Here is a 24,628-nt window from a genome sequence, read left to right as displayed (position 1 = left end):
GGGAGAGACCTGTGTATATATACCTTGCAAAGGAAGAGTGTGATACAATTTTCCGGTTGTGAAAATGGTCCAGTGGGTGATGCTGGCAAATTGTTTGTTGTTGCGTCTACTGGCTGTTTTTGGTGAAGCCACCGTGGAGAAAGATAAAAATCTAGTAGTCTAGAGGTGGTGTAATGGTGTGGAGAGGTGATGGATGGTGTTCCAGATGATGAGAGTGGGTTGGCTGAGATACCAAATTCTATTGTTTGGGAAAATTTGTTCCTTATTTTTTTTTGTTGATGACAATGTATTTTTTTAGAGGTTTGACTGGCCAAGCTGCAGGATCAAAAGAGAGTGAAAGTCACACATTTGTTGTTGGCGTGGATCTGTAAAATTTGTGCTTAATAGACAGTTTTGGAAGCATTAAGTTTTCAATAGGTATGATGATGAGGTACCAAAATGGAAAAAATGTGAAAGTTTTAAGCTCTGTCGATGTATTGGGCCTATCTTTTAAGTGTGTAAGAGCATAAAGGAATATAGTTGCAAAGAGGATGGTAAGATTATATTCATGACCCAACAAATTATGAGAATGCCATTTTTCTGAAAAAAAGAAAGTTTAAGTATATAGGTTAAACTTGTCCCCTATAAATTAAAAGAACAGTTGTGCTACACAACTTTAAAGAAGGGACTAGGACGTTAACGTAGTACTAGAAATCCACAAGGAACATATATTTTACAAACCAAAACCTCAGGGGAGACTTTTGTACTACAATTAAAAGGAAATGAATATTAACTTCTCCATAGCAGAGGACATTAGCTTATGTTACAAGATAAAGATCACACATCCAGAACTGCAGAGCCGTTGGAAGAATAAATCATCTCGTCCAGGATGAGGATGCTAATATGCAGACAGAAGGAAAAATATTCACACACGCATGGTTGAGATTAAAAGTTGCAGAGATCACCCATTGTAAAACAAACATAATAACAAGAGCTCCATGAAAGTATTATAAACGGATTTTGACTTCCGTTGGCAGTTGAACAATGATTAGTTGTTACCTTGTCTTTGACTATGCCACCAGATGTAAACACTCCAGCATCTTCTAAAGCCAGTAGGACCTTTTTCTGCAAATATTCGTACATTTCAAGAATATGTATGCAAGAAAAAGAATGTGTTGATACAAATGCAGATTACTCATAAAAACTGAATGAGCGTGGATCAACACTGCAGCCAAGGTGCACCATATAGGATAGTGGGTGCTAAGAAATGAATCATGCACCGAATATGAGAACTTCATGAAGTCATGAAATAGTAGACAAGACCAGATGTTCAGAAAGGAGAAACCCAAAAGAAGCTCAAACATGGTCATCTTATCACTTTTTTTTTTTTTTTTTTTTTTTTTTTTGAAAAGGTAACTTGTCATCTTATCACATTTTAGTTTGACTTAATACCAAAGAAAGCTATTTTGTTAAATTATGCAGATTAGCAAGTGAAAATGTTCTACTAAACAAGTAAACGATGAATGTTGGTTAATGCGTGTGATGATTAATTAATGTGATGCAAGTTTTCCCAAGAAAATAAAAACAGAGAGAGAAGAGTGTATTGCTTAGGCAACTATTCTTTTAGAGTTACTTAAGATTTAGCATCAAAGATCCGTCTTTTTTATCTTTTAGATTTTAAATTTAGGGATCAGTTCAGAAGCCAATTTTATTTGGCATACAAAGCCAATCAACAATGACAGCCTTTTCCTTTTCATTTTGAAAAAGGCATCAAATGGCATCTGACCCCCAAAATTATCCGCTCTGAGTCAGGCAATGAAGATAAATTTTTTTAAAAGGGATTAGATCTCTAGCAACTACTAATCAACATACAGATGGAATATAATAGAGTGAGCACTAACTTCACTTTCGTCATCAAGTACTCTCTCCATGAGATAAAGATCACAAAATTTGGTGATTTCGAGCAACACTTCAAGCGCGGAGGATCGAACAGTAGCTTGTTTCTGCAAAGGAAAAGTAAAAACATTGTCAACTGCATGTTTAAAATTGTTGCACAATCAACAAAAATAATAATAACCTGTAGTTCCTCTGGGCTCGTTTCCTCCAGAATTACTCCAAGCAACCGACATGTTACCTGTAAAGTGAAATAATATGCAGATTGTCCAAGTTATGTATGCTACTGTGACAAAAATAAAAACAAACAGTCTCTGCCACTGTCAAACAGAATCAGGAAAGTGATGCCAGAATGCAAAACCTTGAACAGATAAGATTTGGTTGAGTAGCACATTCTTTCTTAAAATTGAGGTAGAGACTACCATCATTCTCTCAGTTATTTTTGATGTTGCAATCAGAAAATTACTTTATTATATCCTAACTAAGTTCCCGTAAGGCTACCCCCGTTAGAAGTGCAAACTGTGCATGCTAGGGTAGGCTTCAACACAGACTTAGCTAAGAAGAAAATGCAATAACACCAAAGGATCTATATAATATGATCATGATGTCGTTATTGTTGTTACACTTACGTTTGGTCAGTCAGTGTGGTCAATGGCATCTAGTGGCTGACAAGTCTGGTTGCTGTCACAGGCTCTTTTGTTCTGGTTAATGACTCATATGTCCTCACTGTTTGTAGTCGGTTGTTTAGTGTGTTTTGATTGTCGCACTCTGTTTTTTTCCTCACTATTTTCTTACTATTTGTACTTGGATTTGCTACACTTGAGTCGAGGGTTTTTTGGAAACAGCCTCTCTACCTCCACGAGGTAGTGGTAAGGTCTACGTACACTCTACCCTCCCCAGACCCCTTCTGTGGGATTCCACTGAGTATGTTGTTGTTGACTTCTTCTTGTTGTTATAATGACTCGTATGTCCTTACAGTGATAAGCATAAATTTACAAAGCTAATTTTTAGAAATTCTAATTCGTTTTAAAAAGTACAAATGTATACAGAAATAGCCAACCAAAACTAGTTTTTAGAATTGAGGCATAGTTGGTATAAAATAGGACCTGAATAAAGCCGAATTGAAATAGAGGTGTTTTATATCAATCCAACTAATGTGGGGTTGAGGTGTAGCTGTGATAATAGCAGGGTGCATTTCTACGTGATAATAAAAATATAATTCTATTAACCTACTACAACAACCTCTCGCCTATTTGTGTGATACACTTTCCTTTCTAGTCTATCCCGGAAAGAATGAGATATTTCGCTTTTCAAAAACTATTTGATCTTAACATTGGCGTCTTACCCGTAATCAATGTCTTCTTGGACCCACTTGATATCAAAGTTTATTCTTTTACAAGGCAAGGAGAGTCAAACTAAAAGATATGTGGAACTCTTGTAATCACTTATCAAACAAGAATACTTTTGGTACTTTGCATATATTTGGCTTACATTTTTTTTTATTTTTATAAAGGTAACATTTGTATATCAATCATCAGCTCAAAGCTGGTATCCAAAATTTACATCATATCGTCCCTCCACACATGTGTGTCGGGCATAAACAAAAGATAAAGAAAAGAAAAGAAGAAAAAAGAGAAACTATCCCTAGATCCTCCTTTACATATCAAAAGCCTGTCTTAGTTTCTTAAACTTAGGGTCCAACCAAACAACTTCACATAAAATGAGACGGAGCATAAAGTTATGCCTCCAATTAATTACTTCCAAACTATACTTCAAATGCACAAAACATTGACAAAAAGAAGCCCCCTTTATTCAATAAACTAAATGGCTACCAACTTATTCTTAGGAAGTTAAGACATTAATTGGACCAAAGAAGCAATGATCGCGTGTCAAGTAAAAGATGTGTACTACTCTCTTTTCTTGACAATGGGTTGAAAGGGGAGACACATTGTGCTCATTCATGGTGATGCAAAGGGGTGGAATAAGAAAAGATACTCCACATGTCCTCTACCATATTTTTCAAATTACGAATGTCATAGTGAGAGAGTGAGAGTAAGTTCAATTTTAGGGAATGAATAGATTACAAGTGTAGCAACCTGCCATTTCTGGGATTACGTAGACATTAACTTGAACTTTGAGAAATTTACTCAATTATAGCTTTCCTTTTAACAATTCACATATAAATATGTGGACACACTTGAGACCTCATCTTTGATTGTGTTGGTTTGTTCATTCATAAATTGGGTAAATAAGTACACAAGCACAATACGGATCCTTGGTGTAATACCCATGGTTATAGTCTTATAGGAAACTCCTTTATGTTTTCTTCTATTTCTCCCTCTAATGGCCGGTCCTTCATACATGTCTTTTATGATATTCAAATATTTAGCATGAAGTCCTTTCTTTTCCTATGCCACCAAATGACATTTCTTGATACTCTATCATATTCTTTCTCCAAGTCGATAAACCATGTGTAGATCTTTTTTCCTCTCAATATAAATTTTCTAAATCTTCTTAGCAAAAATATACTAGCTTTTGTTGTGGATCTACTGGGAATAATTACAAACTGATTCTCAATGACACTTATAGTGTCCTTAAGTCTATGTTATATCACTCTTTCCTAGAATTTTATCGTAGCATGTATATAATGTATTAGTTAGAGAATCAAATAAGTGGCTAGTTCACCAAATTCACACATCAGATTGATGATTTGATATCTGGGTGACTTTGGACAAAAATGCAAAGGAGAAGGAAATGGGGCCAAGCCAACTTTTTGTCGGCTCATGTTTTAAACGGCTTAAAGAAGGGAAAATATAAATTGTGTTTTTGTAGAAAAAATTAAGAGAAACAAAAATACAGAGGGATCTTTGGGGGAGGCGTTAAGTAGGGTCAGAACTGCTTTTTGAATCATCTATGGACGTTACTGTTTAGGAGAACTTTTTTGAAAAGGGACACAAAGCATTAGCTCAAGAAACAACAAAAAACTAAGAAGAGTCTTTTATATAACCGGTAAATTCGGAAATCGCGATTTATAGTATATAGTGATATTTTCATACTTTAAGATTATTATATAGAAGATTCTTCTTAACTTTTCATTGTTTCCTGAGAAAACGTACTCATTTAATTCTCAACTTCATACATTATAAGGATGTATGTTATGCTCACAAGTGCATGCATGTATAAATTATACAAATATATTCTACAATTACTTGTTTCGGTATGTAAATCATTAAATTAAGAAAACTATAATAAATGGCATAACTCAAAATTCACTTTGATGTCTACATATGTACTTAAGGGCAAGCACAGTCCCCGAAAATGTCTGGTTGTTACAAAAAGAGAGAAGGATACGAAAACACAATAGCGGTTAGTAGGAATCATCCCACAATGGGAAAGACTCACCTTAACCCTCTAGTTTATGACCCTCTAAAGATACAAAGACAGTATCCTCTTTGAAGAATGAATTGCTAGCATCTGATAATGATCTATTCTCGTGAAGGCGCACTGAATATAAAAGCAGTATGGCAAAGCCGAAAAATTGTAATTTAGTTTTAGGCAAACTTAAGTACCTACCTAGGAGATTCTATTTTAAAACTATTAGATAATGTTCAAGCTATTCCTATGTAATCTATGTCTATAAACATACTAAGGCACTAAGTTTATAAAAAGATCAGTCGTCATTTACATGCACTCACTCACCATTGAGTAAATATACTGAGAGCAAAGTGGTGGGCTCAGGCCTAAGAGGACAATGCTATTGGAATAAAATATAATAGTTAATCTTGTTGGTGGATCGCTTGGTTGATTCCATTGCACTAATCCCTCATCTTTGGTGAATCCTTCACATTTGAACTCCTTCTATTCACTTTAACTAGTTTAACCTATTTGCACAAAAACTATTCCAGGAACTATCTCCAGAATTTAAGCAGCATTTGGACAATAATTGAAAAAAAGTTTGTGAAAACTTTAGGTGTGTTTGAATGATTCTTTTTGCATGAAGAGTTTCTTGAAAACATTCGTCAGAAACACCCCGAAACTACAACTTCAAAAAACAGTATTGAAAAAGAATTTTTTTGCAAACACAGCTTAAGATACCTTGACAAACACCAATTTAATTTAATTTTTTGCATATTCTAAAGAAGAAAAAAATCATTGACAAAGTCACCTCAAAAGAACAGAAGCTTTTTATTTAAAAGGAACAAATTCAGGCAGCCCATGATCTCAATTTTTTCTCAAGTTAATAAATGTATGTTGAACATCAAATATGTACTTGGCACCCACAAGGCCTTGGAGATGGGAGAGAAGTGTATTTTTAAAAAATAGTAACAACAGAAGCATTAAGAGATACCTTCCTCCCCTCACCCAATCTTTGCCTAACTATTTGCCCGAGAGTTGGCTGCAAATTAATAAGAAGAAGTTACTTATCCACCAATTATATATGAAGGGATAAGGGGCAAATCAAAAATATTTTTCTACCTTTACGGGCTGAAAGAACTCATCAATGACATTTTGTGCATTTGAATCCTCTGAAGGGGGGTTAACTTCTGAAGTCGGTATATTTTCACTAAAATGTCTGCTTACACCAGAACTACCAGGTGTAACAGCTTGTTGCTTAGGATGCCTCCTCTGTGGTCCACTAGGTGATCTCAATATTCTCCAGATAAATACTATTGCAAATGCAAGACCTGCTATAGCTCCTGCAGATCTTGAGTCCTGCATTTACAAAAAATAGATGTTACCATCTAAGAGAATGTAGCACAACATTTAAAACATATTTCTTTGGAATGCCATGGGATTTATTTTAGTTTTTTAAAAAGAGCTATTGTAACACTACTTCCTGAATGATAGAAAGATTACATCTACAAGCAATTAGATAAATGGCAGTTTATTGGTTTTGGAATTGCTTGTTCTGTGTCCATTGTCTTCCTCAATTTTACAAGTGGTAGAAAAAATTCTGGCAGACACACTTTAGAAGTCCCGAAACACTCCATTGTGCAGTCATCTAATTCTACAATTTGATATTTCTCAGGCTATGGAGCAGTTGTCTTAAAACTATGTGCAACATACTGGGTCATGCCAAAGCCAATGATTTTCAGAAAATTCGATCCGAACCGGGGAAAAAAGTTACCATCATGTTGTCAAAATTAAGTGTGTTGAAAACCATCAATATTAGATGGGACTTTAAGTACTAACTAGAAATAAACAGTGGATTTTAGTGAAGACACATAATGAGGGAAATAATGATTTATATAGGTAATGCAAGAAAAATAACTACAAAAGGAACAACAATTATATAGACAAATGAACTAAAAAACCTACAAAGGAATGAAATATATGAAGTTATAACAATGCAAATCAAATCTGAAAATCATTTCAAACTTCTGATAGATGTGCAAATGTGCAAATGTGCAAAAGTTTCTAGTTTAGACTAGTAACTGGTCTCCTAATACTAAATTCTAAATTTTATTCCTAATCAGAAAAAGTCCATTGCCATAATACTTCTTAACAATTATTATATCACTGGTTCTGCCTCCTACAAAGATATAACCCGTGGAACAATCAAAATTTAGCATTCCATATCTGCTTGTTCTCCCCTCTTTGATTCCCAATGAACCATATGATCTTGACCTATAATCCTTCGAATTGGTCCAATCATATGTAATTAAACACTAATACCTAATCATATCTAACCTGAATGGATTTTTTAGGTACAATTCCACCAACGTTTGTTCAGGCAAAACCATCACCTAAACAAGCTGAAGCACTGGGTCTACTTTCAGGGTTTAAGCATGCGGTAGTCGAACCTTTAACAACACTGATAATCAACAAATTAATCAGTAAAACTATCTGAATCTTCACAAACATTGTTTATATAAGAGGTAATGGTCAAAAACACACATGAACTATCACCTTTTCACGAGTTTCACACCCCAACTAAAAACTGTTCTCCTACCTGAACTATCACCATGTTCCTCCTTACTTGAACTATCACCATCTATGTATTAAAACACACCTTGAAGCTCACTAGGACAATTATGAGTTGTTCCCTTTTCCTACCTGAACTACACAAGCATTGTTTATACAAGAGGTAATGGTCAAAAACACACCACAACTATCACCTTTTCACCTATCTCTTACCCAACTATCAACCATTCCCTTTTCCTACTGAACTATCACCATGTTCCCCTTCTCTAGCTCAATTGTCACCATTCATGTATTAAAACACAGCTTGAAGCAGAGTAGGCCAATTATGAGTTGTTCACTTTCCCAACCAAAACTATCTAAATCCTCAAAACCATTGTTTATATTAGAGGTAATGGTCAAAATCACATCTAAAAACTATTATTGTTTTGTGAATTTCACCTCGACTATCAACTGTTTAGTTTCCCTACTGAACTATCACCATGTTCCCCTTTCCTAGCTCAACTATCAGCATTCATGTATCAAAACAGACTTCAAAGCTAACTAGACCAATTATGAGTTGTTCCATTTTCCTATCTGAATTATCACTATCTACTCAACTAGGTGATAGATAGTTCAGTTGGGAAAATCAAACAATTGACAGTTGAGATCTGAAACTCACCAAAAACTGATAGTTCAAATTTGTTTTTGGCCATTATCTCTTCATATAACACAATAATATAAAATTAATTCCTCAATTTCACCAAAAAGGATCAAAAATTAAATTCCAAATAACAAGCGCGAGAGCGAGAGAGAGGAAAAAACCAGTGTTTGTGAGAGATTAGAAATCTTGAGAGTAAGAAATGCCCCAATTCTCTTGAGGAGCTGGAGGAAATCGTCCTTGGAGGAATCAGCCATAACCTCTGAAATCTTCAAAGTTGAGAGAATTCAGTGATTCGTTGGTAGTGTGGAGCCGATGAAGATTGATCAAGTTCTCCGCTGTTGCAGAATGTTCTAGAAGAAATCGATCTTGCAGAGGAAGCTTCGATTGAAGAAGAAGAAAAAAGGTAGGAAAAAGGATACATCTATTTTCATGGTTGGCCAATATTAGGACCAGCATTTAAGTCGTAACCGAAATTTATTTTATAAATTTTACAAGTTTTGACTATTTTAGAAAATTTCAAATCATATACTCCCTCCGTCCATTTTATGTGACACTTTTCGCATTTCAAAATTCAAACAAGTCTATTTTTGACCGTAAGTTTTTCATAGATCCTTTTAACATTTTGAATTATTAATTATTGTGACTTATAATACTTTTTATGTAGTTTACAAATATATAAATTTCATTTCAAAAAAATTGAAGATTCCATACGCAAATGTCCGGTCAAAGTTAAACTGTTTGACTCTCGAAAAATGAGAAGTGTCACATAAATTGGGACAGAGGGAGTATCACACATTTATATATATATATACATATATATAAGAGAACCCTAGGTCCGCCTACGTAGTGCCACCACAAATCAGAATTCCTTTTAATTTATTTATTTTCATAACTAGCCTTCTCTTTTCATGAAAAGTTGTGACTTTTATTAAAGGTTGTGACCTTTTCGAAGGGTTGTTAGTTTTTCAAAGAGTTGTGACCTTTCCGATAAAGCACAATAAACATTTATTCACACTACCCTTTGTTTTCTATAAATAGAGGGATTTCTTGCCACTATTATTTGTAGGTGTTTTTTCGATGTAGGGTAGTCGAATTCAAATACATTAACTAAGTTTCTTACGAAGTTTGTTTCATTCCTCAAAGTTTTCTTCCTCCTATTTCATGGAGCTTAATCTTTACTATAAGTCATAGTGATTCATGTAATTATAACAATTTCTTTTTACTATTTTGGTGACTTTTCTTTTACTCTGTTAAAAATTTCAGCAAAGATGATTAAAAACTTATCTTCTCTTTTGTCCCTTTCTACATGTTTTTTCATATACTTTTTGGAAAAATTGCTTGTGGGTTGTTCTATATTTGATAGCACACAATAACAAATATGTGATAACTAATACGGAACCAATGATGAAGTTTGTTTAAAGATCCAAACAAATTGCTCTCTTGCTTGCCACAATTAGTATATTATTTGATTGATTTTTCTTAGGTACAAACAATTCGTATGTCATTGCACTCTTCCTAGAATATTAGTATAGACACAAGTAGTCAACTTTTTAGTCGCAAGTTAGGTAATTTGTCATATTTCTCTGTCTCTTCTTTTTGGGCATAATAAGAGATCAAGTTTTCTTGAAACAAACAAATGTCCAAATACACTATAACCAAAATAATTTTTATAGGCAATAAATATGCACGTTAACAAAGAGTGCTTGAGCCTTTACTGATATTAATTAATTGTCATTAGATTCAATGTTGCTATAAACTTTTGGGACATTTATAAAGAGTACCAATTGCCTGTGAAAATACATATTTAGCGACAGTTAAGCTATTAATTGTCGTTAAATATCATTTTTACTATAGTGATAACTCTTTATTTTGATAAAGTTTTTTGTTTTCTTTTATAAAGAAGTGACAACTCTTTCTTTTTGATTATTTCAATTAAATTTGTGACCGAAGGGTTGTTACTTTTCCAAAGAGTTGTGACCTTTCCGATAAGGCACACTAAGCATTTTGTCATTTCCCGAGTCTACACCCCAGACGTGGCTGGCACTCGAGTACCATTGCTGGCCCCAAGCAAACCCTTGGCCTAGCTTACTTAACTCAACGGAAGATTTAACTTAACAAGATAATCTCAAAACATAACTTTAAAGAGAAATAACACTTAGCCAAAATGGCAACTGAAGTCTTTAAACAAGATCTGAATGATAAAGTAAAGACAACTGAACTACTAACTGTCTGTGAAGCCTCTAAAACAAGGAGGGATGTCGGGACAGGACCCCCGATCATCCTAACAACTGATAACTAGAAAATCAAGGTAAAAAGGAGCCATCCGGAAGCAAGGAGGCTCACCAACTGACTCTGAGTGCTGAACCTAATCAACGAGGTGCTGGATACTGATCCTGGTTACCTGCGTCTGCATCATAAAACGATGCAGGCCAACTAGTATCAGTACATTGAATGTACGAGTATGCGAGTTGGAATGCTAAACACAACTTAAGCTTGAAAGGAATCTCAAAGAAACACTTACATTGGCTCTTCTCAACTCATGAATACTTAACGTAAAATAAAGTAATGAAACACATGCAATATATGAAAAGCTTTGTAAAACAGTAAAAGCAACTTAGTTTGTTAAAGAAAATGCAATTATAAACTCAACTTTACTCATATAATAAAGTAATATAGTTTCTGTGGGAGTTTCTCTAACAGACAACCACCACTATAAGCCTAAGTGGTGATACAACGTCTTGCCCACGCTGCCAGAACTGTCATATACTTTGCAGTCATATAGAGCGCTTAACTTAGTGGATCCACTAGTCTATACTAAAAGCATCTTAAGGATTCATTTAAAAAGTATGATCTTTTACTACCCATGATGGCTACATGGTTTATGGAGACTTGAGTTAGTATGAACTCGCATCCCCATATCGGTGCTCAATACTACTCCCAAAATATACTTAGCTCATATGTTTTAAAAGCAAACTTCTTTCTTTAGTTTGAGATAATTACTCAAAACTTAGCTTAAAAGCTCTCTTGGAATCGATATTCCCTTTTCTTACTCAAATGTGAAAAACATTTATAAACTCTTTAGGAATACTTAGTTCCCTTATAGCTTTTTGAGAAATGAACTCAACTATTTACTCTTTGCTTAACTTGAAACTTAAGTCTTAAAACAAAGTTAAAACGTTTGTTAAAGACTTTGGAAAACTTTATAAACTTTGCTTTGGCTTGCTTCTTAACTTCTAGACTTGACTCTTAACTTCTCTGGACTTTGATCTTAACTTTCCTTGAATTGGATTATGGATTCAAGGTTCATGATCTCATGTTTATGGATGATTTCATGATGTTTAGATATACCTTAGAGTGTTGGAATCAACTAGAAAACATAGGTACATTGCTAAGGAACAAGTACAAAAAGGTGGGGAAGAAATGGGGAGAACTGGCGTCCCTGGCGCTCTGAGAGGCGTGGGGCGCCAGCCCTCAAAGTTCAGAGAGCTTGTTGTGGCACTCTGGCTGGCGCGGCGCGCCAGAGCCCAAAGTTCAGAGGAAGTTTTGTGGCGCTCTGGGAGGCGCGACGCCCTAGTCCCCTCCCCAGAAAACTCCAAACTTTCTTCTTCATTTTTCAACTCTAAACCCTCTAATTTCACTTGGTTCTTTCCCCAAACACTTAGAATCATTAATGCCCTCAATATACAATAGATTCAACTCAAAATCACACCCGAAAACATGAATCAAATCATCAAGAAACTTCAACAGCACAATCCACAAGAATTCAACGAAACTTTCAACAATGCTCATCAAGAACTCAATTTCTAAACTTTCAAAGACTTAAATTCGCTGAATTGAATCATGGTTGGTGCATGGACGAACTAACCCAACACTATGTGATCTCACATACCTTGTAGGGATCACCCCGACGAAATCCACAAGCTATCCTTGACGAAATCGACAAATCTTGAACGTTCTTCTCCTTTCTCCACTTCTCCAAGCCCTAGAGTGAAATTCACTTTTCTAAAACTGACTAAAATCTGACTTTATCCCAATTAAACTCCTAAAAACGAATTAGAATAATTAGGTAAGGAAAATACTAAATTACCCTTCCAAAATCCGGATTAGACTTTATTCCTTAATCCAACAGCCCAACTTCCAAAGAGCATAACTTACTCATACAAACTCTGAATCGCGCAAACTCAGCGGAGTTGGAAAGATCATTCCAAGAGCTTTCCAACCATATCTGGAAGTGCACCTAACTCATCCTGAGCTAGGTGTTATGACCGTTTGAAGTTGACCAAAACTCAACTTTTCCTAACTTAAACAAATTTCCAGATTTTCATTCTTTCCAAAAATGACTATTTCCAATTATTAGCTTCTTCCTAGTTATTTTAAATTGCGAGATATTACACATTTGTTCACACTACCATTTGTTTTCTATAAATAGAGGGATTTCCTGCCACTATTATTTGTAGGTGTTTTTTCGCTGTAGGGTAGTCGAATTCAAATACATTAATTAAGTTTCTTATGAAGTTTGTTTCATTCCTCAAAGTTTTCTTCCTCCTATTTCATGGAGCTTAATCTTTACTATAAGTCATAGTGATTCATGTAATTATGACAATTTCTTTTTTCTATTTTGGTGACTTTTCTTTTACTCTGTTAAAATTTTTAGCAAAGATGATTGAAAATTTATCTTCTCTTTTGTCCCTTTCTACAGGTTTTTTCATATACTTTTTGGAAAAATTGCTTGTGGGTTGTGCTATATTTGATAGCACACAACAAAAAATATGTGATAACTAATATAGAACCAATGATGAAGTTTGTTAAAAGAACCAAACAAATTGCTCTCTTGCTTGCCACAATTAATATATTATTTTAATTGATTTTTCTTAGGTACAAACAATTTGTATGTCATTGAACTCTTCCTAGAATATTAGTATAGACACAATTAGTCAACCTCTTTTGTCGTAAGTTAAGTAATTTTCATATTTCTTTGTCTCTTCTTTTTGGGTATAATAAGAGATCAAGTTTTCTTGAAACAAACAAATGTCCAAAATACACTATAACAAAAATATTTTTTATAGGCAATAAATATGCACATTAACGAAGAGTGCTTGAGCCTTTACCGATATTAATTAATTGTCATTAAATTCAATGTTGTTATAAACTTTAGGGACATTTATAGAGAGTACCAATTGCCTGTTAAAATACATATTTAGCGACAGTTAAGCTATTAATTGCCATTAAAAAACATTTTTACTGTAGTGATAACTCTTTATTTTGATAAAGTTTTTTTGTTTTTTTAATAAAGAAGTGACAACTCTTTGTTTTGGATTATATCAATTAAATTTGTGAACTGTAAACTTGGATACAGCCCGATAGACTATCTTTTTGAAAAATATGTTAGCAACATGCCTTTTTCTTCTTCATTGCTAGGAAAGTAAGGTTGTCTTTATTATTATTTGTGGATATTTGTGAGTTCAAGTGCTCACAAAATTATGCTGTGAGATTTTAATATGTTATGTGTCAAAATTTTGGTTTAGAATATCTAATTGTGAACAGTTTCATTCAGATGACACCTACTACTTGGTTGATAATCACATTGATTCTTTGTAACTGCATACTATAACCATAACAATAATTATGGTTCAGTTCCAAATAAGTTGGGGCCGGTGATCATATGAAACCTAAACAATAGTAATGACTATTCTGAGACAATGAGGAAAAACATTTATGATACTAACAATTTTAGGGTCACTTTTAACATATATATGATACGTCATACTATAATAAAAACAGATTGACGGAGGTTCATTAGAAAGGAGTTGAAGGTCTACAATTTGATTTTAGTTAATTATGTTCTTGTATGGACGTGATGTTCCACTTTACTTGGGAGTGTTGTTGTTCGAGACTTTTTAGTCTCTTCTTTAATGTCTGATGTTGTTCTTTATAACTTTTTGGAATTTTGCAAATTTCATTACTTCTGACTAACTATTTCTATGGAGATTTTCTTAGACTTCTTTCCTATACTTAAATTTCACTATGAATCATAATTTTTTTATAACAAAAATTAAAAAATATAGCACTTAAAGATTTTGGAGGAACGCTTTGCCTTAAGATAAAATGGTCTCGACTATGTAGTGTATGTATCAAAAATATGAATATTATGGAATGATCATATGTAAGCTTAATAAAATAGTTCAATTCCGTGCGAAGCACAGGTAATTTGCCTAGTAGTACTATATATGAAATTGAAGATATAAGAATCTGTGTACAAAGTTTGTAAGGTTAAAAACAGGTTTAAAAGTATGTTGATTTTTTGAGTTTTGAATTATCAGTTGTTTATTTCTTTTATATATTTAAAATATGATTGAATAATTGATAGTTCATGTGTGTTTCGATAAATATTTTGTGATAATTCAAATAGAAAATTCACGCACCTGATAGTTCAGATATGAAATTCAGAAAATCAAGATATTTAAGTGTGTTTTTGATCTTTTAAATCACCATTTATTGCGGCCAAACTTTCAAATAATTTTGTCAGAAATTTAGCTTGTGAAGATTTTTGTTTTCTCACTTGTATCTAAAATTTAGCTTACCAAGGCTAAATTTTAAATATATATATATATAAAATTGAAGTCTCAGTAGGTATTCAAAACTGAAAAGGGCCCCTTTTTTTTTGAAATAGACCTACCCTATATAGGAGCGATAGTGAAACCAATCCAAGCAGACGCACTGTGCTATATGCTTTTTTGAAAATTTGAACTATCAACCTGTTTGAAAATGCTTTTAAAATACTCTGTTCTTGAATATGATACAAGGGTGCTATGTTGCTTAGACAATTACGACAAATTCAGTGTAATCCTACAAAGCATAAGTGAGGTATGGGGAGGATAGTCATGTGTACGTAGACCTTCCTCCTACCTTGGGTGATAGAGAATTTGTTTCCGATAATTTCCTTGGTTAAACAATCAAACATGATATCATAGTAGACAAGCGTTATGAATTCAACTCTCATCCTTGTTGATTATCATTTTAAAAAGTACTTTCACGTGCTTAATACGTAATTAAAAATGTATCTTCTCTAAAAGCTTAAACTTTTAAATGAGGTGATCACACAATTCAACACTAGGTATAGCCCTTGTTATTATATTTCCCCAAATGGAAGTTTTGAGCACTTATAATGGAATATGAAGGGAACCTTTTTTTCGTTTATTTCTGCAGAGATGTGTCATGTCAAGAAGCAGATATTGAACTATTAATATAGAAATAATACTCTTTTCATTTTATTTTTGGTAATAGCATTATAGCAAGCCCATTACTATATCATTTTTGTTAATAATACATGAGATTATGAAGTGCAATAATAGAGAAGAAACATGAAGAGTGTGATGCCCATGACTCGGGCCGGTCCCACGAAAGCTAGTATGCGAAGGACTGACAAGAAGAAGGGGAACGTGTAATATTTTAGGCGAATTTTAAGTTGAAATATGATATGAAAATAAATAATTTTATATAACATAAATTTATATGATACACACATTTTTTACCTCGATAATGACATCCCCAAAAGACAAATTCATAAGGTCTTTTAAGCCAAAGCTAATAGTACTGGTCAAAACAGTCAAAGAGATATAAAGTTCTTAATTAAATGTGAGTATATGTATAATGACACTCCTAGTATGTTTCTTTTTTGAAACTTAATTTAATCCTTACTAGTTACTCCAAATTAATTTCACTGAACAATAATTGGAAAAACATATCTGGAGATTGATTTGAGATAAAGCTTTATAATAATTGTTTAGAACCTCATAATTTTGTCATTGTACATCAACACATAATTATGTTTTCATGATGCATATTAAATTGTTAATATAAGTATCTTGTTTTACCAAAAAAATAATTATTATGTTTTCATGATAGTAGGGTCCTTATTTGCTAGTACTTATTAATCAATGTTATTGAATCATGGCTTAAAAAATTCCAATGTCAACTGCATAAAACATGGCCAATTTTTTTTAAAAAAAAAAAACTGGGCAAATTAATACAATTAAATAAAAAAAACACTTTTCTACCTCTGCTTTTTGGCTTTCCCAGTGTTTCTATTTCTTTACTGTCCCTAAACTATGCAAAATGTAATAATTTACCCTCTGTTAATAATTGAAGTTACTTGAGTCGAAGACTGGTTGTAAAGTTACGTATGCTCTTACCGTTAATAATTGAAGTTACATGTATATATATGCTCTTACCGTTACCAAAATGGTTTTTTTTTTTTAATTATTATTATTATTTTCTTACGAATTAGGTTCGATAACACTATCTCTAATTAGTCTGATTAATTCTACAGGGGTCCCCATTGAATAAAACAATAAAAATCCTTCTCAAAGGTTAGCAATTTATCAGATCGCTTAAACTAAAAAGAAAATGACATATATATAATAGGTATAATTCAGGTAAAATATGTACTTTCACCGATTAATTTGTTTGTCTTATTGATCCATTAAAAAAATGTCATTTTATTTTTTACAATTTTTAAATTTAAAGTTTCTACTGAACATGTTTAAGATTGTAAGATTAAAGAACATTTTTATACATTCTACGCATCTTCCATTTTACACCACATGAAGATTTAAAATTGTATACTTTCTTAAACTTTATCAAATTAAAATCAGACAAACAAATTAAAATAGGAGTATATATGAGGTTGTTTGGTATGGGATGGGAGAGTCAAAGTAATCTCATGAAATTAATTAGCACCACACACACATATATATATAGACTAACTTATCATATCATTATCGTATAAATTGTGGAACAAACAATTCAAAACTAATTAATACTTGTAACCATCTACATAATAAATTAATGAAACAATCTTACCAAATGATATTAATATAATCTATGTTTATTAGCTAGAAAAAAGTAAACATTAAATCAATGGACAATTTAAGTGAAGATCCCAAGAGAAAAAAACAGAGCTCATACATCAACTTGTCCTTCATATCATGAAAAATCCAAATTCCATTAAAAGAAAAAAACTATAACAATAATTAGAGAAACAAAAAAGGTTCTTTCACTTTTGTTGAACAATTTTCCTCATCTAAATTATTCCATCTAACAACTTTTAGAAGAATGACTTCATATGAAACTCCAATCAAATACCTCTTTGTTAATCTCTTGCAAATTCCACAAAGAATACACCTTATATGCCTTTGAGCCAAGAAATTAGCAGTATGTACTAATTTATCACATTTTCTACAAAGAAATGCATTATCTGCTTCACAATATACATAGGCTTCTGATTTACAAAGTTCACAAACAATAATATTGTCTTGCTCTATTTTTTCTTCTTCTATTTCTCTTCTTCCATTGCACATCTTTCTAAGTTTTTTTTTTTTTTTTTGGGAGGAAATGAAATAATTTCTAAGATATGAGTGAAGAAAATGGCAAAGGGGGTATTTATAGAGTGTTTTATTAGGAGTGTAGGGTGTGTTTGCTTATTCACAGGAAATTTATTGTCATTGGAAGAAAAGATAATATTGACACTTGTCCTTGTTATATGAAAAGTAGTGTGGGGGACGAATTTTAAAATTTAAAATTTATTAATTTTAAAAAAATATATTATTCTCTTTATTTTGAAGTAAGTGAATTGTTGAAGTATTTTTTATAGTTTAAATTAATTTAATTGTTTAATTTTTAAAATAAGTTTAGAATTTTTATCTATCTTTATCTTTCAATTGAATTTTCTATGTGATTAGTTCGAGAAATTTTAATTGCTTAATTAGTATTGGACTAAATTATGATGAGAGTTTAGTTATTCTAAAAAGTAATTTAATAATAATAAAAAATAGTAAAAATGGAAAATAATGTCTAATTAATATCTTAATATTTCAACAATTCACTTCTTTTGAAATGAAAAGACTATAAAAATAAATATTCAAATTTGATCTCAGCCTATAAATAAATACACTAACTTTAAATTGTGCCGCATAATTTAAGGTAGTCTACATACACCCCTAAATGTCACTTGGCTAATAGAAATTATGCAAGAAAGTTAATTATATTTTTAGTTTTTTAAAATAATAGAAATGTCACTTTATTTTTGTTATTTCATACATAATATTACTTTTCTTTATTTTGTAACAAAAGAAAAATTACTATTTCTGTTATTTTACCTATAAAGTCATCAAGTCTTTTACCAGCTAGCTGACATAGCAATATTTTATCGTTGCTTCACACACCTCTGTTACTCAATAGGAGACATCCACCCCAGATAAACTACCCACCTCGCAGTGTCCCGCCTCCTCCCGAATGATCGGTGCGGCGGTTAGACATCTTAGACGAAAGAGAAATCACTTATTTCACTTCAATTAAAAATAATAATACCCATTTTATTTTTTTACTAATAAACCCAAACCTAAAAACCCTACCTGTTTTTCTAATCTATATTTATAGAGTCTTTTCCCCATGAAATTCATTGGAAAGACAACATTGACACTATATAGGACTTGAGGGTCACTGTTTAGCTATTTTGAATAATTTTTCATGCACTTATTTGTTCTTTATTTTATTAATTAAACTGAGCTAAGTAAATTATGAGAGTTCTTAAAGTATAGTTTATAATTGCAATATTTTAAAGCACTTTCTTAACCATGCATGTGGATCGACAAGACAAAGGGTTGTAATCAAAATTATTAAAGAGAGAATTAGTGAACACCAAAAAATTATGATAAATATTGTTTCATTCTTAATTAAAGATTTTGAATTTGAGAACTATAATCGAATGGAGTTGCTTTTGGTTGAAAATACTTTATTTTTCAAAGTGAAATTTTTCGACTCTAATTCAAATTAGTCTGAGTTTAAAATAATTCCCACAAATTAAAGAAAGAAAAAGACAAAAGGGCTTGTGGTGTACATTGCTCAAACAGATCAAATAGTTTCAATTATTGGTATTATTGTTCGTTTTAATTAGACCTTATAATCTTGAACCAAATATCAATTTTTGTCATTGTCTTTTGGGAAAACACAAATTAATTGTGTAATACAGACCAAAAACATAAATATAGCAGCAAAATGAAACAAATAGTACGTGTTTATTTTTTTCTATTTTGATGTATTATTCTAACCTTCATAACTCTATATAATTCAAAAGAAAAAACATTTTTTTTTTTTTAAAAACGTTTAAATTGTACAAAAATTCGCAAATTTTTGCCCCTCTATAATTACATATTTTGTACTTACGTAATTATAACACATAAGCTTTTTAAGAAAAACAAAATTAAATTAAAACTAAAAAGTATCCAAACTTATACAATTTAAACTACAAATTTAACTCGTACATTAATTTTAACCCAATAAATCAAATATCTATCAACAAACGTATATTCACTAAATAATTCTCACAATATTTAATCTCATATTATAATATTGTTGGAAATTTTATAAATCGATTTAGAACTAGGATCTTGATCTTAGTATATATTATTTATATATACAGTACCAACATTATGTAATATAATTCTACACAAAAAATTTAGAGAGAATAGTATATATACATCTTATTCAGATTATTTTCGTGTTTCTAATAAACCCTCGACTTATATATATATAACTTTAATCAAATTCAAAGAGGCCAAATTCGTAAATTAGGCTGAGTCCAACTAATTAGAAGAAAAACGATATTAAAAAAAATAATAAAAGATTACTTGGTTAAGGCATGAAACTTTAATAGATTCTAGAGGATATGTTATGATTTTATTTTTATTTTTGTTGTGCAAGTTGTTACAAAGTCAATTTTGGTTTACTAAAAATGATATATTTGTATGGCCAAAATTAAAGCTTTATTTCAAAAACTATGGAAACCCACAAAATGATTTCATAGTCCACATACATAAATGTGCCCACAGAAATTATGATTAGGAAAAATTACTTAAATACACAACACTTTTTACCTATTCTCAATATTTCCCTACTCTTTTACTAAAATAGAAAAATCTCTTATTTTTCCCCAATTCAACTTAACCGGATACTTTATTAGTTTAAGTATCCGCCCGTTATTAATTAAAGTATTTGCGCTGCTATATTATGCATCCGCCCGTTAATTAAGTATCTGTGTTGCTAATAACTTAATAATTTAAGTATCCGCCCGTTATTAATTAAAGTATCCGCGCTGCTATATTAAGTCCACACTGCTATATTATGTATCCGAAAAATACTAAAAAAAGGGATTTTTGGTAATTAATGAAAGAGTAGGGAAATGAAGTAATTTCTTTCTTATACTATGTCATTTGCCTAATTTTTATTTTTTTTTCTTTGGTTAAGTTGATTTGACCTATTTCTATAAATTCTGATTAAATGTACAATAATAGAACATTATGTATCATTTTATGTCACAGTATTTATTTAGTAGTAATAGACTAAATTAGAATGACAGCATTTTATATTTAAATAAAATTTATTTTCCTCAAATTTATCCTTAATAATGTACTATTTGTTTTAGTTTATGTAATACATTTCCCCTTTTTATTTTAATAAAAAAAATAATATATTTTTATATTTGAAAATAATTTTTTTATTCTTTCATTTCGTCCTTAATAAAATTTTTTATAGTTATACAAATGTATGATATTTATAAGGTCTTGAAATTTCAAAAGTTAATAGTCGCACAAATGGTATAATATAGTTAAATTATAAGTTTCAAAATAGTCATTTCTTTCTTAATATATATATAAATATATATATATACCTTTAGGCATGCAGTCCCAATTGCAATAACAAATATAAAATTAAAAATAATTGAGTATTATCATATATGAAATTCATAATTTGTCATCGACAATAGCAAAAGCACCTTATACTAATGAATTTGTCAAATTAAATGAATTTTTTTATCGAAAAATTATACTAGACATTTAAGCTAGATCAAAATTTAGCTATACATGCATTATTATGTGATATTTTTAATAAAATTTTTGACTCTGTCACTGATCACGAAAGAAGTATATATTCGTTTGAAACTTGTATGGTTGTTGAATGGGTACGTGTGATATGAAGGGTCCTTTTCTGAAAGTACATAGGTTTGGATTGTTAAAGAAGACTTTGATATTATTTTTGTGGTTGTAATTTGAAAATTGGTCCACTGTTGTTGTGATGGGATTTATCTGTTATTGATGTCTCACCAGAATTATATCTCACTATACTTTAGATTTTAGAATCCAAGGTTTAAAACTAGCCAAGTGGATAGTCTAAACATGTATGGTATTAGAGTGTAGACCTTTTTGATTTATTGATTTTTTGGGTGGAAGCATTTTATACTTTGGCACATTTGATTGTGAGATAAAATAATTTTTTTTGTTTCCCATCCGGTGTCCGGAGCCCACATTAGAGCTCCGACTAAATCTGGATCGTGCTCTGCAGGGCCCATTCGGGGGTGGCGCTTCCAATCAGATTTTCTCCATACCCAAGGTCGTACTTGAGACCTTTGGTTAAGGGTGAAACACTCCTACCAGTGCATCACAACTCATGTTGGTGAAATAAAATAATTATACTCTTGGGTTTGTTTGGTATATATATATATAATAAGCGATAAACAATTATTTTGTAATATTATGAATTTTTATCAAATTTTGGTTTGTCTAGATATATGTATTTCAGAATATGTATGATTAAAATTAGATATAATTTGTTCTAGATATATTGTATTCAAGTGAATTCATGTGTATTTAGAATACATAACAGATCTCGATCGCCTCCCTTTCATTTCATTCATTTCTCCCATATATCTAGTATCTTAGAAAGTACATGTGAATCACACCATATACATACATCTACTTTATTAGACATATATGCATCCATATATATATATATATCAATTCTTCGATTATATTATTATTATTTATTGTTACCTTTAATTTGATTATTATATTATTTGTTGTTTCTTCTTTTTCTATTTTACTTTATGATTTTTGTTTTACTACTATTAGTATTTTTTCTTAATAGTTAATTTTGATATATTTTACTTAAATTGAGTATCTATTATAAAAACGTTTTTTTTATTCTCATAAAATAAAAATACGACTGCTTATAATAAATAATTTTGTTGTCGTTGTTGTTGAATGATTAAAAAAAAAGTATGATATGGACTGTGTGGTGTTTTCTTTACGTTCATTATTAGTGCTATGACATCTATTGATATGTAGACCCTCGTGTTCGAAAATAAGATGGTTTGGATTTTAAAGCAAATATCCTTTTTAGAATTAATAGAACTCTTGGATGTTTGATAGACTGTATAAGAATAATGTTAAATATAGCGTATTAATTATGTTAAAACTAATAATATTAAGAAGTTATATTTAGATTTGTATTTCTTATTCATTGTTTGATTTAATGTATTGCTTTGACTATATTTATTCATGTATTAATAGCTTTTATATTACTCAAATCATGATTTATCATGCATAAGTTATACATAAATTGGAAATTCTATACTTGTTCAGTTTTGACTTTTGACTTGACACACTTTTAAGAAAATAATAATTGAGTGAGATTACTATTTAATTCTTATTAATTGATAGAATTTCAAAGTCAATTTACTCATTAAAGAGGTTTTACTTTTTTCAAAAACACTAACTCTTTAAATAAATTGAGGGTATGATGGGAAAAAAAATATTGTCATTTATTGATTTGTCAAAAATAACAAATAAAATGGGACAAGTAAAAAAGTCAAAATTAGACAAGTAAAAAGAGACGGAGGGAGTATGTAGGGTCGATTGGTTGGGAACAAGTTATTCCAGAATTAAAAATCCTGAGATTAACTATCATGAGATAACTTATCCCACCATGTCTAAAAGATAACTTATTATTCCATCATTATGATATAAATGGTGAGATAGTTATCCTAAACTTGACAACCAAATTAACAAGACACCAAAATTTTATCACTAGACTATTTTTTTATTCCAAAACTATTTATTTTTATCTCTCACACCAAACGAGCTCTGTATGTTTGGTAGTTCAATAACTGATTTAAAGATAAGTTAAATATAAATTAAATTTTATATAAGTAATATCATATTTAATTGTTGTTTAGAAGATAAGTTATTCATGTATAAAATACATATGATATTCTGCTTGTAATTTAAAAATTCTTATATTTAAAATTACGCCACTAAACAAACTTATACTACTTAATTAGTCATCATAGCTATAGTTTGCTATAATTACCATCCGTGACTAACATTAACTATTAATTACGTGGGCTGACTTCGAGTTTGTATAATTAGCCACGTTTGTATAATTCGTCACATTTGTATAATTCACAACTTATAATTCTTCTTTTGATTTGTATTTGTATATGACGATAATTTCCTTTGTTTTTTCAGTTTCATCACCATATACATTCAATCTTTTTGTGTATAACTTTTTAAAGTTTGTATAAACGTGTAGTTTTCGAATTTTGTATAATATAGTTTATATAATGTAATTTGTATAATATAATTTGTATAACTGATTAAAGTTCATATGTTTATGTTTGTATCAATTTGTTATTTCAAGTTTTATCATAATTGTATAATTTCATACTTTATATTACTCGCGAATTATACAAATGAGGTGCGAATTACATAAATTATTTTCCTCGCTCGCCTCTCTCTTCCCTCTCCCAATCTCGCTCGCCAGATATACAAATACATATGTATACAGTTACAAATATATCATTATTTAATTGATATACATATACAATTTACCTCTCTGCCACTCTCTGCGCTCTCTCGCTCGCCTCTCCCCTCCCTCTCCCAATCTCGCTCGCCACTTTCCTCCCTATAACATGTATCTACGAATCGTAATTAGCAAACTATAGCTATGAAGAGTAATTAAGCTATTTTTTGAGTGGTTATATGCAAAGGTTCCCCATTATTAAATGATGCAAAAATTTATATTTAAATCATTAAATCCAACCTAAATATAATATATAAATTCCCTCGTAACTAAGTTATGAGGGAAAAAACAGCATTTTAAAAAGTTGGGGCCGGAAAGGAAAAATGGGGAAAAATTACAAGATAGAAAATCAAATCTTTATCAATATGATAAAAGTCCATATTATCAATCGAATGATCTACTAAAAATTTTTCAATCAAATATATGAGAAACAATTTTAGTAATTAAAAAGCAAATAGATTGATTTTGTGAAGCCCAATTTGATGGCTCATTTGA

General features: G+C 31.0%; 2 protein-coding genes across 2 annotated transcripts in view; one reads left to right on the top strand and one right to left on the bottom strand.

Annotated features, from left to right (window-relative positions):
- The window catches only part of LOC125863351 (peroxisome biogenesis protein 22-like), a 10,150-nt gene extending 1,431 nt beyond the window's left edge, over positions 1-8,719 (bottom strand). The window contains exons 1-6 of the mRNA XM_049543542.1: positions 8,599-8,719; positions 6,349-6,585; positions 6,221-6,268; positions 2,057-2,113; positions 1,881-1,982; positions 1,039-1,104 (exon numbers count right to left, since the gene is read on the bottom strand). Coding sequence (XP_049399499.1) covers positions 1,039-1,104; positions 1,881-1,982; positions 2,057-2,113; positions 6,221-6,268; positions 6,349-6,585; positions 8,599-8,691 — 603 coding nt within the window. The 5' untranslated portion in view covers positions 8,692-8,719. The remainder of the gene's footprint in view (positions 1-1,038; positions 1,105-1,880; positions 1,983-2,056; positions 2,114-6,220; positions 6,269-6,348; positions 6,586-8,598) is intronic.
- Positions 1-24,628, top strand: part of LOC125863338 (cytochrome b6-f complex iron-sulfur subunit, chloroplastic) — a 324,107-nt gene that overhangs the window by 86,242 nt on the left and 213,237 nt on the right. The window lies entirely within an intron of this gene.

This window comes from Solanum stenotomum, chromosome 4 (genome assembly GCF_019186545.1).
Source record: "Solanum stenotomum isolate F172 chromosome 4, ASM1918654v1, whole genome shotgun sequence".
Taxonomy (NCBI): domain Eukaryota; kingdom Viridiplantae; phylum Streptophyta; class Magnoliopsida; order Solanales; family Solanaceae; genus Solanum; species Solanum stenotomum.
Note: the sequence above shows the minus strand (reverse complement) of the source record. Positions and strands in the feature narration are given on the sequence as shown.